The 15,137-nt window shown below is 42.6% G+C and overlaps 1 protein-coding gene across 3 annotated transcripts; it reads right to left on the bottom strand.

Moving 5' to 3' along the window:
- Positions 1–341: 341 nt before the first annotated feature.
- On the bottom strand, positions 342–14,898 carry dcp1b (decapping mRNA 1B). 3 transcript variants are annotated; one of them, XM_062983311.1, is made up of 9 exons: positions 14,600–14,898; positions 8,611–8,651; positions 8,314–8,436; positions 7,658–7,724; positions 6,665–6,800; positions 5,949–6,083; positions 4,589–5,413; positions 2,275–2,526; positions 342–2,090 (listed from the first exon to the last, which is right to left on the bottom strand). In XM_062983311.1, exons 2-9 carry the CDS (start codon positions 8,639–8,641, stop codon positions 2,010–2,012), a joined length of 1,650 nt encoding a protein of 549 aa, XP_062839381.1. In that variant the 5' UTR covers positions 8,642–8,651; positions 14,600–14,898; the 3' UTR covers positions 342–2,009. The 3 variants fall into 3 exon arrangements, with proteins under 3 accessions (XP_062839381.1, XP_008108474.1, XP_008108475.1); XM_008110267.3 differs by having other exon boundaries at positions 8,314–8,441; positions 14,600–14,805; XM_008110268.3 differs by having other exon boundaries at positions 2,275–2,523; positions 8,314–8,441; positions 14,600–14,804.
- Between the last annotated feature and the right edge of the window lie 239 nt (positions 14,899–15,137).

Raw genomic sequence — 15,137 nt, 5'->3', positions numbered from 1 at the left:
TTTTTGCGATATAAAGACGATTTTCAAAGTACGCGCTGCACAACTGAACAGAAAATAACACTTTCAAACCTGGAACAGATTTTTTTTAAATGTGTTACATAGTAAAATCAAAGTATTCCTGACAGGTAGCCATCCAGCATCTGGATACAGGGTTATTCTATAGCATGCATGGCAAATTTCATCCCTCCAGGTATTTTGAATTTCAACTCGCACAATTCCTAACAGCAGGTAGACTGTTAGGAATTGTGGGAGTTGAAGTCCAAAACACCTCGAGGGCCAAAGTTTTCCCAGGCCTGCTATAAGCCCAGACTCTGATGTAATAACATGCATCCAAACCATAATCTGTGTATTCCTTTTTATTTTTTCCTCAAAAATTGATAATTGAAACCATTGTCCATCGGGTCATGGAAGACTGTGAAAATAAAATCATTTGTCTTTTTTCCTATTTTTAACAAAACGTCTTAAAACGATGGAGCTATCTCCTAGAAGCACAGAGAAGTACAGTATTGCAGTCCTGCACCGGTTTAGATCTACATCTAAAGGCCAAACAGCTAGAAACAGAAGCCTGTTTTCTAAAAGCTAGAATTTCACCATCTGCTGCCTTGCTATGAAGGGTCTGGTTGCTAAATAGAAAAATATTTGCTTACAAAAGGAGGGAATTTTTTAATTTAAAAAAAGAAAAAAATGCCATTTTTCATCAAAGGTTATTTGGGAATGAGTTGCCATACGCATTTTGCAAAGTACCTGGTTTTAATGGGGATTTAATGTGCTCAATTTTCTGTTTTGTAGGCTTTGATATACAAATGGATGTGTGTTGCTATGAGTTTACTGGACTGTATGACCATGTTCCAGAAGCATTCCCTCCTGACGTTTCGCCCACATCTATGGCAGGCATCCTTAGAGGTTGTGAGGTCTGTTGGAAACTAGGCAAGTGGGGCTGATACATCTGTGGAATAATGTCCAGGGTGGGAGAAAGAACTCTTGTCTGTTGGAGACAAATGTGAATGTTGCATTTGGCAACCTTGAAGCAGCCAGGCTTTGAAGCTACATGGCTATTCAATGCTAATCAAGGTTGCCAAATGCAACACACACACTTGCCTCAAACAGACAAGAGTTCTTTCTCCCACCTTGGACATCATTCAACAGATAGATAAACCCCACTTGCCTAGTTTCCAACAGACCTCACAACCTCTGAGGATGCCTGCCACAGACATGGGCAAAACATCAGGAGAGAATGCTTCTGGAATATGGCCATGCAGTCCAGAAAACTCACAGCAAACCCAGTGATTCTGGCCATGAAAGCTTTCGACAACACAAATGGATGTGTGTCTGTTTTCAACAAACAAACAATGGAGAAATACTGATAGATTGAATGACTATTAATTGAAATCCATATGAAAGAGCCACCACTCCTCATATTGTCCCTTATCTTTCTACCCTGCTTTCATCTTCAATCAACCATGTTTGTAGGTTTCGAAATAGTTTCAATAAGCTGTGAAAAAGAATGACAAAAAGTGGGTAAACTGTTTGGGAGGAATGTGGCTTTTTTGTGATCATGGAGCTCTCTAAATAGTAATCTGTTTTTTAGCGCAAGCTTTCTGTTGCTCAGCAACAAGTCCCACTCTTTGCAGATATTACTGCATTATACAAGAATAACTATGTTCGAGGGAGGAAAAAAATCCCAGCAAAGTACCCATGTAGCCAATGCCCGACATATATTTTAAAGGAAACCCATCGAATGAATCAGAACGCTAATGACAAAATATCAAAATGTAGGCCATCTGACACAGAGTCCAAGTAAGAAAAAACAGCACAAGGAAATTCAAATTTGTGGCCCAGTCCCAGCTCCAGGAAGGCACTATCAGTTTCCGTCCATTAAAATCGTCACCCGCTTGTCAATAAGCATCATTTAAAAGTTTGCAGGACATCAAGGGCTTCTTGTTTCCCATGTCTCCCATTGTTTTAAAAAGGCAAGTGGAGGACAGACTTCGGATTAAAAATTATATGCTTCACAGAGGTTTTTTCGAGTCTTCTCTTCTCGATTTGGCAACGTAAGCGTCATAGATGATGTTTAGGAAATTGTCGTCATTCTGGGGGAAGGAAAGGCATATCATTTGTTAATGCAAAAAAAACCCCCAAAAACCGGAATGTAAAACCATTAATTGCATGCAGGATCCTTTACGCATTCTCAGTTAACAAAGGGAATTGTTGGGCTCACACATATAGATTTTTATTTAAATAAAGGGTATGCAGATAAGAAATACGGATGTTTACCCGAATCAGATGAAGAAGCGTTTCCTGTAGCTGCAGCTTTGTCAGTGGACTTAGGTTTCCAGCCGGAGGTTCTGGGTTCTGCAGAGGCAGAAGAAGGTTTGCTGAACCGGGAATGGTTTCGTGGTTCACAACTGGCAGCCAGCCGCTTTCATTTGGTTTTGGTGGAGCCGGGCCTGACTGGCTGAAGACCATTGGGGACATTAGGAGCGAAGGAGCTACGGTTGCAGGGATCCGCTGCGGTGAGATGACCTGCTTATGGGATGGGAGTGACAGCAATATGGGGTCATTACACAGGCCCAAGCACACATAGGCAAAAACAGATAGAACGATATAACATGGATCTCAACACTAGACAGTACTCCAGATTAACTCTATAATGAACTTCAGGCAGAAGTTGACCGTACAGTTGCAATGAAGATGAGAGATGCTTAGAATGGGTTGCTGTGAGTTTTCTGGGTTGTATGGCCATGTTCCAGAAGCACTCTTTCCTGATGTTTCACCCACATCTATGGCAGGCATCCTCAGAGGTTGCGAGGTCTGTTGGAAACTAGGCAAGTGGGGTTTATATATTTGTGGAAGGTCCAGGGTGGGAAAAAGAACTCTTGCTTGTTGGAGGCAAGTGTGAATGTTGCAATTGACTACCTTGATTAGCACTGAATGGCTTTGCAGCTTCATCTCCTGGCTTCTTTCTGCCTGGGGAATCCTTTGTTAGGGGGTGTTAGTTGGCCCTGATTGTTTCCTGTCTGGAATTCCCGTTTTTTGAGTGTTGCTTGTTTTTTGCTGTCCTGATTTTGGATTTTTAAAATACTGGTAGCCAGATTTTGTTCATGGTTTCTTCCTTTCTGTTGAAATTGTCCACATGCGTGTGGATTTCAATGGACAATTTCAACAGAAAGGAGGAAACCAGACAATAAACAATTGGGGCCAGCAGGAAGCAGCCAAGCTTTGAAACTGCAAGGCTATTCAATGCTAATCAAGGTGATCAACTGCAACATCCACACTTGCCTCAAACAGACAAGAGTTCTTTCTCCCACCCTGGACATTCCACAGATATATAAACCTCCCTTGCCTAGTTTCCAACAAACCTTATAACCTCTGAGGATGCCTGCCATATATGTGGGTGAAATGTCAGGCGAAAATGCTTCTGGAACATGCCATACAGCCCGGAAGACTCATAGCAACCCACCGATTCCGGCCTTCGACAACACAATGCTTAGAATATTTTAATCAAACCTGCAAAAGTCAAAAATATAAATGCAGAGGGCCAACTATTCTACCGCAGTTACTATAGTGGTGTAATGTGACAATCCTAAAAGGCCAACAGTTAGGACCAAAAGCTGTGCCACATGGTTTGGATTTAAACAGCCACTTTATGTAGGCAGGTAGTAAGGAATGTTGTCATATTCTGGGTGGAAAATCTAGCAAGCGAGCAATCAGTCTCTTGTTCAGCTGTCAAGGAGTATCACACAAGGAGTTTATTCTATAAAAGAAATGAATGTTCTGTGTCCATGCAAGCCACTTTTTTGACCAAGAAAAGCAGAATTTTGAGGGTCTACATAAACCAAGAGCCTGTGAGAAAAAGAGGAGGCCGGGAAGCAATAAAGAGATTTTGTGAACAGGAGCTTCTTTGTCAGACACTTTGTTTACTAAGGTACGCCTGCATTCAAACCAAAGGTGTAAAATCAGACCACTTCATGTAAATCAGGGGTTCCCAACCTGTGGTCTGTGGACCACCTGTGGTCCCCAAGAACTAAAATATGGTCTGCGGCCTCACCGTTACTACAAGAGTGACTAGTCTCACAAAACCTCCTTATAGTACCGAAGCAATGGGGATGTCAGGAGGGGAGAGGCTAAAAACCCACGAAAGGTTTGACCAAAAGCCTCCTGACTGCTGCTTCTCCTCCTCCCCCCCCCCCCCCTTGAGCAGAGCCATTCCATGTGGGGCCTGGAAGCAGGGGCGCCTTGGTGTCTTCGTTTTTAGGCCTGTTCCTGGGGTAATTTGGGGTGCTGATTCAGAAAATTAATAAATATGGTTTTCTGTGGGCAAGCAGATGGCAGCTACTGCATGGCATAAGTTCTGTATCAGAAACTAGAGCTGATGTGGTCTATCCAATGCAATTTTCTGAATCAGCACCCCAAATAACCAAACCAAATCTAAAGTTGACCAAAAACTGATTCGTTACTCTTTTGGTAGTAATATTGGAGACCACTGGTCAAAGTGGCCCCTGGTCAAATAAAGGTTGAGAACCACTGATGTAGATAAATATTTTCAGTTCAATTTGCCCTAGAAAAATGCACATTGCTATGGGTCTACCTGAAAAAGAGGAAGCTGCTTTTCGGTGTTTGAAGCTTTGTCGATCCAGGAATCCAAAGGTTTCAGAGAGGGGCCGCTTTGGGTAACCACAGGAAACTTAGCTGCCAAGGTTGGTCGACTGGAGACATGTAACTGTTGCTCCTGCTGCACTATTTGGAGTTTTTTAAGCAACTCTTGTGGGGAAATTACTCCAGAACTTCCTGGTGGGTTTCCGGAGAGAGGAAGAGGCTGCTTAGGAAGTTTTGACTGTTCCTTTCCAAGGGCTGGAGGAGACCCCAATGTCTGACCTGGGAGGGAACCATTGAAATATAACATAGGTGCCTGGGTTGTACTCTTGACTTGGGGGACTGAGGACGCAGGAGCAGTCCGGCTGAAGAGTGATGCAGGCGGACATGGTGGTACAGAGTTGCTGGCCTCCATTTTAGCCACCTGCCCTGGCTGACCCTGCAGTTGCTGCAGCAAGCTCTGTGTGGTGGCTGCATTGTGGACCAGATGAGATGCTGCACCGACACCATGAGGAGCCACGGGCTGGAAGAGTCCAGTGAAAACCTTGCCGCCGTTCTCACAGAGTCGGCTCTCAGGGAGTTCTGAGACCGGGTGCAGCTCGGCCCCACCGCGCACCATGAGTTTCTGAATGGCCGGGCAAAGCTGCTTCTCCGTGGAGGGTGAATGCCTGCCCGGCTCCTCGTAGGACAAGGAACGGACAACTCTCTGTCTGGGAGGAAGCTTCTGTGACAAGTCTGGGACATCTTGGCATGCACTAGATTTTTCCAGTTTCCCAAAGAGTGTTGTCAGGGACAAATGATGCGGTTCCGGATCCGTTTTCTGTTGGGGGAAAGAGAAGAAATTGTGTGGAAGTCACCATCACGAAGACAGAGGTACAATAAATAAAGAAAATTAATAAAGGAAAAGATAGAATGGTTAGTCCTAATTGTCCCTTCCTGACGTTTCTACAAAGTCTTGACGGCATTGCAATCGTGCTGTTTGAAATGGAAATACAAGTAAAGAATTCAGACTAAATGGTTGATAACAATTGCTTAAGAAAACTATTGGAAGGAGGAAAGTGATGACTGGGAAATTGTTCCTCTTACCAGCTATGACTCCAAAAATGTTATTTTTATATTTATTTATACTCCGCTTTATATCCCCCAAAGGGCTATGAGACCCTGTAATAGTGAGACCCTGCCAATATCATCAAAGTGCTGGATGAAGGCCACTGTAAGATCAGAAACAGACATAATGACAGATACAGGTTTGCCACTAAAGTATCATTTCAATGCTGCTTGGAAAGTTTCCTATGCAGGTTTCCTTATTAAGTCAAATCAAGAGGAGTATGAATCAAAAGGGCATATATACTTACGCAAACCTGGTTCTGCTGGGATGCACATTGGTGAGGAGTTTCACTGGGCTTCACTGGTATCGGTTTTATCAAGTTGGGGTTGTTGTATATTGCAGAAGAGCTGGTGATTTGCTTGGGTTCTGAACACGTCTTGCACTGGAACACACAGACACACACAAACCATTAAAAAAAAAACACACACACACACACACACACACTTCTTCCCAAGAGTTCTATCCTCATGAAAGCAAGTATGCTGAAAAGTAAGAACTAAAAACATACTGAACAAAGATAACTGACAGAAAGCCAATGATAATTTCAAAGAAGAAAAGAAAGGTGTGATGTAAACACTGTATATGCTCATGTATAAGACAACCTCATATATAAGTCAAGGGTAGTTTTGGGGCAAAATTATGAATTAACATGTTTTAAACTGCTTTAAATCTTTTAATCTGTTTTTGTTATTTGTTCAACTGTTAAATACATTTTTAGCCTTCTAAATTGTTTTAGTATTTACTGTGTTTAAATCTGTCAGACTGATTTTTGGTTGTGGGCAATTTCCTGACTGTCCTAACACTCACTGAGAGTTAGGCCAAGGATACAAGTCCTGTATTAATTTTTGTATTAATGATACAGAAAACAAGAAAGTGACAAATCTACAAGAGAATTGCACAGCAGGATGTGGGAATGAGAAAACAGTCAAAAATATAATGTCGCTGTGCACAGATAAGCCTCACCTTGGTATATTCGTCTTTGGCTTTAGTGAGCATCCGCAGGATATCCACTTCTTTGCTATCACCTGAATTCAGGCTTACTGGAGAAATTCCCATGATGGTTCCCTGCTGTGCTTTCAGCTGTTCTTGCTGAGTTAAACTGGAAATGAAGGATGAAAGAATAAAGAAAATTTGAGTTCATTTCTAATTGTCTCAAATAAATGGGGATATTTTAATGATGGTCTCAGAATAAACAAACAAGTAAAGTTTGGCTGAGGTTGATATAATCTGATAATTTCCCTTATTTTGTGCTCAGTGTACAATAAAAAATCAAGTTGGAGAGCAGTTAAGTAAGTCCTTAACTGCTAGAAAAATACTAATTTTCTACCCCAGCTATATCGTAATTGCTGGGATCTGCTGTGAATTGTAAGATATCGTATTTTGGCTGAAGTAAGGTTCAATGTTAGTAGATGAAATGTGGTTAGCATAATCTATTAAACATGGTTTACAATAATAAAACTTGGCAACCAATCATTTATTGAAATAAAGCAGACAGATACTTTGTTTACAAAGTAATAACTATGCCATGCCAGTTAACACGGTGACATAACTAGTAAATTATAATAAGTAGCTATCATCATAGTCACACCAGCCAAATCAGGCTCATTGACAGAGGTTTAGAGTCTTTCAGCCATTCAACAATGTGGGCAGCCATGAGGGACTAAGAGACCACGCATATTTCTGAATAATCTAATAATCACTTATAATTAGCAGCATTATGGTTTATTATAACTGCCAATGAAGCTTAAGGTACTTGCACACAAGCTCTGTGTTTATATCATATGTAATAAACAGGGATTATAGAATATGATGTAATCTATCTATCAGAAAAAGGAGGCTCTCCAGATATCTATATATATTCCCCTAAAGTCATGAGATCCTGTCAGATCTTGGAAGCCAAGCAAAACACAAACAGAGAAAATTCCAAAAGGCTTTTTTTTGCCCTCCAACACTTACTTTTTCATGAGCTCGGCAATTCTTTGGCATTCTTCTTTATCGTAAAACCAAATTCCATAAATGGACACTGTAAAATGCACACCAAAGATACCCAACGATGAACACAGTATCATGATGATCACCACCCATTTTTGGTCAGTGAAGCTAAATAAAATTTTCAGAGGGTTTTCTAAAACTTTAAAAATGTGATACATCTGAAACAATAGAATGTCATCTATTACAACAGCTGTTATTAAAAACAAAACTGCATTAAATATAGTGCAGGTGCAATCAAAGAAAAGCATCTTTGGATGGAAGAATTTTGAATAAATTCTTTACCTGCTTCACCTTCTCAACTGCCAGCTGCTCCCTGCCCCCCACAAAATGCTAGTCTCACGCACCATTCTCTCTAAACTTTTGCTAAATCCACTCACAACCCAAAGTCCCCCAGAGGAGAGAGAGAGAGAGAGAGAGAGGAGAGGAAAAGAGGAGAGAGACGGAAGAAAGAAGATTAAATGATGCACTCATAGTTGGAATACTTAAAAAGGACGCTTCTTTGTGTTCTGGTGTCCCTCTGAATGGCCTCCAAAACTGGAGGAAACTTTTCTCCATTTTTATTCTCAGTACAGGACACAGATGAGATTGTTCTAATAACTGAGAATTTCAGTGTTACTCACATCTGGCATTTCTATATAGAAGGAAAGGGTCTTGTAGCTGGAAGTCCAGGTCTTTAGTTATGGGTTCGGTCCGGTTTTCCATGCTCAGTCTGTTCATAATGGTGAATCCATACTTCGGTGAAGCTGTTCTGAAAGTTAACATACCCAAAACCATTATACTGTTTAATATATTTTGCCTTATTCACATTATTTTGTTGTTTTAAATAACTTAACTTGTTTTAATGCTATTTGTAAGCTGCCTCGAGATAGGTATAAATGTTTAACAACAATGATAATAAAAATATTTAAAATTCTCACCTTGTGTAAACAAACAGTGTTCCTTCCACATCAGTTTTTTCCTACAATCAGATTAAAAATGCATAAATTAACAGTATATACACAAGATATTTAATGGAAGTAGCAGATAGACATCCTAAATGGATTCTGGTTCAAATGCTTCAGCCCATAAAACATGCCTTTAATGTTCAAGGTGGTCAATACATTCTGGTATATACGGTATACTTTTTTCATATTGGTGAATATAATTCAAGGACATATTTGTGTCTCCCATGCATTACCTTTTGCTTGTGTCCACTGAACAGCTGTGGAAAATTACAATTTTGGATCTCCCTCCCACAGCTAGCATGGTCTGAACTGTAACTTTTTCAAGTTTTGGTACTGTAATATAATAATATGTAAGCGGTGAAATGCTGCTTTATAAACAAGCAAGGTCAGCTGTTGGCTAATTTGTGATCTTACAGCCACACATATTTTGTCAGAGAAAGTATTTACATTTTCTAGTCCAAAACACCTGGAGGCCCAAATGTTGGAAACCACTGCTTTACATAATAGTCTATTGCAGGCATGGGCAAACTTCAGCTCTTCGGGTGTTTTGGACTTCAACTCCCACAATCCCTAACCCAACCAAAGTTTGCCCATGCCTGGTCTATTCTGTAAAAGCAAACCCAAGTCATTTCCGACTTACGGTGAACCTAAGGCAAACTTGTCATGGTTTTTTTCCGAGGCTAAAAATTTGTGGAACGTGCCCAAGGTCTTCCAGTGGGTTTTTAAGCTAAGCAGGAATTTGAACCCTGCTCTTCAGAGTCCAAGGCTCAAATTACCATCTATATTTTAAGCACACAGCTACTGAAATTGATGAATCTAGGATGATGTCCTACTTAGGAAGTGCTCTGAACCAGACTGATTGACCCAGATTGGGATGGAGAGAACAGAGCAGCTGGGAGTCCAGCTTTCCAGAGATACACAAGCGGGGCCTCTGTCAGAGTGAATTTTAAACATGCTGCTAATAAACAAGATACAAATCCACCCACAAACAGACATCAAAAGGATGACGTAATTGGAAGAGACATCTAAGAGTTATTTAGTCAAATTCCCTTTCAGAGCACAAATCCAAGCTACCTTCCCTTAGATGTAGCTATCACACCTGGGTTTTTTTTTTAAACTTCCACAGAAGAGGACTCATTTGCCTTCCCAGAGGGTAAACAGCTCACAGTCCTCCCAAAAAAGGAGACTGCACTACATTCAGACACATCTGATTTCATTGTTGGACAGCTCCCACCATCCAGAATTTCTTCCTAATGTTTAAGTGAAATCCCCTTTCCTTTAATCCATGGCTCTGTGCCTTAGTTTTTCAACCAGCAGAAAACAAGCTTATGTCCTTCTCAACATGACATCCTTTCAATTATTTCAATGTGGCTCTTACGTCACCTCTTTGCCTCCTATACCAAGACTCCTAGGTCCTTTTCACACATACTGTTTTCAAGCCAGGTGTCTATGTGTGTGGATTTTATTTCTTCTGATTAAGTGTAGCACCATACATTGCTCCCTGTTGAAATTCATTTTGACAGTCGTGGCCCAGCTCACTCAACTGCTTGGGTCATTTTTGATCCTGCTCTTGTCCTCTGGATATTATCTGTTCCTCCCAATTTGGTATCATCTACAAATTTGATCAATAAGCTCTCTATTCCATCGTCTAAGACATTCATAAAGATAATGAATACCACTGTGTCCAGGACAGACTAATCGGGCACTGTATTAGTCACTTCTTTCCAGGATGAAGAAGAACCATTGGAGAGAAGCACCCTTTGGGTTCAGCCGCTCAAAACATTATCAATCCATCTAATAGTAGAATTGTCTAGCACACGTTTTACTACCTTGTGAGAATATCATGAGGGACCTTGTTTTCTGCTGCCTTGGAAACTAGAATCATAGAATCATAGAATAGTAGAGTTGGAAGAGACCACATGGGCCATCTAGTCCAACCCCCTGCTAAGAAGCAGGAAATCGCATTCAAAGCACCCCCGACAGATGGCCATCCAGCCTCTGCTTAAAAGCCTCCAAGGAAGGAGCCTCCACCACGGCCCCGGGGAGAGAGTTCCACTGTCGAGCAGCTCTCACAGTGAGGAAGTTCTTCCTGATGTTCAGGTGGAATCTCCTTTCCTGTAGTTTGAAGCCATTGTTCCGTGTCCTAGTCTGCAGGGAAGCAGAAAACAAGCTTGCTCCCTCTTCCCTATGACTTCCCTTCACGTATTTGTACATGGCTATCATGTCTCCTCTCAGCCTTCTCTTCTGCAGGCTAAACATGCCCAGCTCTTTAAGCCGCTCCTCATAGGGCTTGTTCTCCAGAACCTTAATCATTTTAGTCGCCCTCCTCTGGACGCTTTCCAGCTTGTCAACATCTCCCTTCAACTGTGGTGCCCAAAATTGGACACAGTATTCCAGGTGTGGTCTGACCAAGGCAGAATAGAGGGGGAGCATAACTTCCCTGGATCTAGACGCTATTCCCCTATTGATGCAGGCCAGAATCCCATTGGCTTTTTTAGCAGCCGCATCACATTGTTGGCTCATGTTTAACTTGTTGTCCACGAGGACTCCAAGGTCTTTTTCGCACACACTGCTGTCAAGCCAGGCGTCCCCCATTCTGTATCTTTGATTTCCATTTTTTCTGCCGAAGTGAAGTATCTTGCATTTGTCCCTGTTGAACTTCATTTTGTTAGTTTTGGCCCATCTCTCTAGTCTGTCAAGATCGTTTTGAATTCTGCTCCTGTCTTCTGGAGTGTTAGCTATCCCTCCCAGTTTTGTGTCGTCTGCAAACTTGATGATCGTGCCTTCTAACCCTTCGTCTAAGTCGTTAATAAAGATGTTGAACAGAACCGGGCCCAGGACGGAGCCCTGCGGCACTCCACTTGTCACTTCTTTCCATGATGAAGACGACGCATTGGTGAGCACCCTTTGGGTTCGTTCGCTTAGCCAATTACAGATCCACCTAACCGTAGTTTTGTCTAGCCCACATTTTACTAGTTTGTTTGCCAGAAGGTCGTGGGGGACTTTGTCGAAGGCCTTACTGAAATCCAGGTACGCTACATCCACAGCATTCCCTGTATCGACCCAACTCGTAACTCTATCGAAAAAAGAGATCAGATTAGTCTGGCATGACTTGTTTTTGGTAAATCCGTGTTGACTATTAGCAATGACCGCATTTGTTTCTAAGTGTTCGCAGACCACTTCCTTAATGATCTTTTCCAGAATTTTGCCTGGTATTGATGTGAGGCTGACCGGACGGTAATTGTTTGGGTCGTTCTTTTTTCCCTTCTTGAAGATAGGGACCACATTCGCCCTCCTCCAATCTGCTGGGACTTCTCCCGTTCTCCAAGAACTCTCGAAGATAATTGCCAGTGGTTCTGAAATAACTTCCGCTAGTTCCTTCAGTACTCTTGGGTGTAGCTGATCTGGCCCTGGGGACTTGAATTCGTTTAGAGAGCCCAAGTGTTCCTGGACAACTTGTTTCCCTATTTGGGGTTGGATTTCCCCCAATCCTTCGTCCATTCCGTGTTGCTGAGGTTGAAGATGGCTTTCTTTTTCTGAGAAGACCGAGGCAAAGAAGGCATTAAGTAGTTCTGCCTTTTCCCTGTCCCCTGTCGCCATCACCCCATCTTCTCCTTGCAATGGCCCTATCGCCTCCTTTTTCTTCCTTTTTCTACCAACGTAAGCAAAAAAGCCTTTTTTGTTGTTTTTTATGTCCCTGGCAAGCCTGAGCTCATTTTGCGCTTTAGCCTTGCGAACCTTTTCCCTACAGGTGTTGGCTATACGTTTGAATTCTTCTTTGGTGATTTCTCCCCTTTTCCACTTCTTGTGCATGTCACTTTTGAGCTTTAGCTCAGTTAGAACTAGGACTCGGAGCAATAGGTTCAAATGACAAGAAAGGATATTCCATTGAAAATTATTAGGAAGAACTTGATGACTTCTTTTTCGTGTCAGTAGCGACTTGAGAAACTGCAGGTTGTTTCTGGTGTGAGAGAGTTGGCTGTCTGCAAGGGGACACCTGGATGTTTGGTGTTTTACCATCCTAGTGGGAGGCTTCTCTCATGTCCCTGTATGGGGAGCTGGAGCTGACAGAAGGAGCTCTCCCCAAGTTGGATTCTAACCAGCAGTCTTCAGGTCAGCAACTCAACCTTCAAGTCAGCAGTCCTACTGGCATAAGAGGTTTAATTGCCACCAGGGGCTGTTCCTGGTTGTAAGAAAACAGTGGAACTCTCTGCCTCGGAGTAGGGTGGAAGCTCCTTTCTTGGAAGCTTTGAAACAGAGGCTGGATGGCCATCTGTCAGGGTTGCTTTGATTGTGCATCTCCTGCATGGCATGGGTTGGACTAGATGGCCCATGTGGTCTCTTCCAACTCTACGATTCTATGATTATTATTATATTTATTTATACCCTGCTTTATCTCTCCTGCAGGAGACTCAAAGCAGCTTAACATAAAAGCAACAGAATACAATTTAAGATATACAAATATGCAAAAATTAAAATAGGATTAAATATAAACAGCATTTTAAAAGTTTCCCAGTTAAAAACTATTAATACATATTCAAAATCAAAAACCACAGAGCATTTAAAGACATTATTCTGTTAGGATTGGTGCTACTGCTACTAAAGACAGGAGTTCCTATTGGTACCTTTTCTAGGTATTTGGAATGGTTCTGGGTAATGCTGGATATATGGAAGCCAGGACAGTCAGCCCTCTACATTTGCAGGTTTCACTTTTGTGAATTTGAGTATTTCCAGATTTGATTAATATGATCTCTCGAAGAACCTCCAGGTTCTCCAGCATGATTTCATAGTCAACTTCTACCATGGAGTTATTCTGAAGGGCCAAGAGATTCCTGGAGAGAACACTTTTCTAGGCATTTGTAAGTCCTTCAGCATTATTCTGTGATTAACATTCAGATGAAATCAGATGACAGAGCTGTGCTGGAGGACCTTGAAATTCCTGGAGAGGTATTCTTTCAGGTAAATAGAGTATCTCCAGCTAATGTGAAAGGGTCCCTATCTATCTATCTATCCACATAATAAAAGCGAAAATCTGTATGTGTGTATGTGGCATGGGTGTCCATTTACACAGACAGCCTCCCGCCTTCACAAACAACTACAACTCCCTCCAATGACATTGCAGGTTAAAGGGGTGCCATGAATATGTCCAAGAGCACTACCAATGTCCTCCACAAACACCATACTGCCCACCACCCAAGTGAAGGCTTTCATTCAGGGACAATTTCATCCTAGATTTTCTCTTTTTCCTCCACCAAAAAAGTGTTGTGGAATTTGCATGACTCTGAAGTATCACTCTGAAGTGAAGTATCTTGCATTTGTCCCTGTTGAACTTAATTTTCTTAGTTTCGGCCTTTCTCGCTAGTCTGTCAAAATCGCTTTGAATTCTGCTCCTGTCTTCTGGAGTGTTAGCTATCCCTCCCAGTTTGGTGTCATCTGCAAATTTGATGATCGTGCCTTTTAACCCTTCGTCTAAGTCGTTAATAAAGATGTTGAACAAACATCTCTCTGCAGCCAGAGAGCACACTGAACTCGACCTATGATACCTCTAGAGAGCAAACTTGCCCAACATGACAAACTTTAACCACTGATGGAGTTTTAGGGGGTAAACCTGGCGTGATGAGAGTTGTAGTTCACCCAGAACTTTATGCATTTTGGACAATAAAAAATTGACTTCTTCAAATAACTCGGGCAACGCCGGGTACCCAAGCTAGTATAAATTTGGTAGGGGACAGCTGAGAGAGTGTGGTGGAAGGTCCTTTCTTGGAGACTTTTAAACAGAGGCTGGATGGCCATCTGTCAGGGATACTTTGATTGTGCTTTTCCTGCATGGCTAAATGGGGTTGGACTAGATGGCCCACGTGGTCTCTATGATTCTACGTGTCCTCCTTAAAGGGGCCGCCGCCCCTTTTCGGCTTCTTTTCCCAGCCTCCCTCAATGGCGGCCCTCCCTCTGGTTCACGCACCCACTCGCTGGCGCGGTGGCCGAAGGTGTAGAGCGCCACCTGGCTGGCCACGTCCACGATGCTGCTGATGTAAGGGTCGTGCCGCTGCAGAGCCGCCAGGCTGATGTCCAGCCCCTTCCCCAGCGGGGCGGCTCCGGGCAAAACCGCTCCTGCCGCCGCTCCCGCCGCCATCTTGCTCCCCTGAGCAACACAACACCAAAAACACCAAACAGGCCCGGAGAGCCGATGGCCGAAAGATCGATCCATCGGCCGTCCTGTTGTCGTTGCTGAAGAAACCAAACCAAGGGGACCAGGCTCGACTAATCGAGTGCGGAGACGGAAAAGCTAGGGATCGTTGTTGCCCCTGGCAACGCAGCTCAGTGATATCCACTCCAGGAGTGGTTGCAACGAACTCAGGCCTAAAATAAATAATAATGAGAGAAATACAGTAGTGTCTCATTTATCCAAGCTAAACGGGCCGGCAGAAGCTTGGATAAGCGAATATCTTGGATAATAAGGAGGGATTAAGGAAAAGCCTATTAAACATCAAATTAGGTTA

The sequence above is a fragment of the Anolis carolinensis genome, chromosome 5, assembly GCF_035594765.1.
Source record: "Anolis carolinensis isolate JA03-04 chromosome 5, rAnoCar3.1.pri, whole genome shotgun sequence".
NCBI classification, from domain to species: Eukaryota; Metazoa; Chordata; class Lepidosauria; order Squamata; family Dactyloidae; genus Anolis; species Anolis carolinensis.
Note: the sequence above shows the minus strand (reverse complement) of the source record. Positions and strands in the feature narration are given on the sequence as shown.

Coding starts and splice junctions, on each gene's coding strand:
- dcp1b (XM_008110267.3), bottom strand. CDS start 14,770: ATGGCGGCGGGAGCGGCGGCAGGAGCGGTTTTGCCCGGAGCCGCCCCG. Junction 8,652..14,599: donor GCCACCGCGCCAGCGAGTGG/GTGCGTGAACCA, acceptor ATCTGATTGTAG/GAAAAAACTGATGTGGAAGG. Junction 2,091..2,274: donor CGCTTCTTCATCTGATTCGG/GTAAACATCCGT, acceptor TCCTTCCCCCAG/AATGACGACAATTTCCTAAA.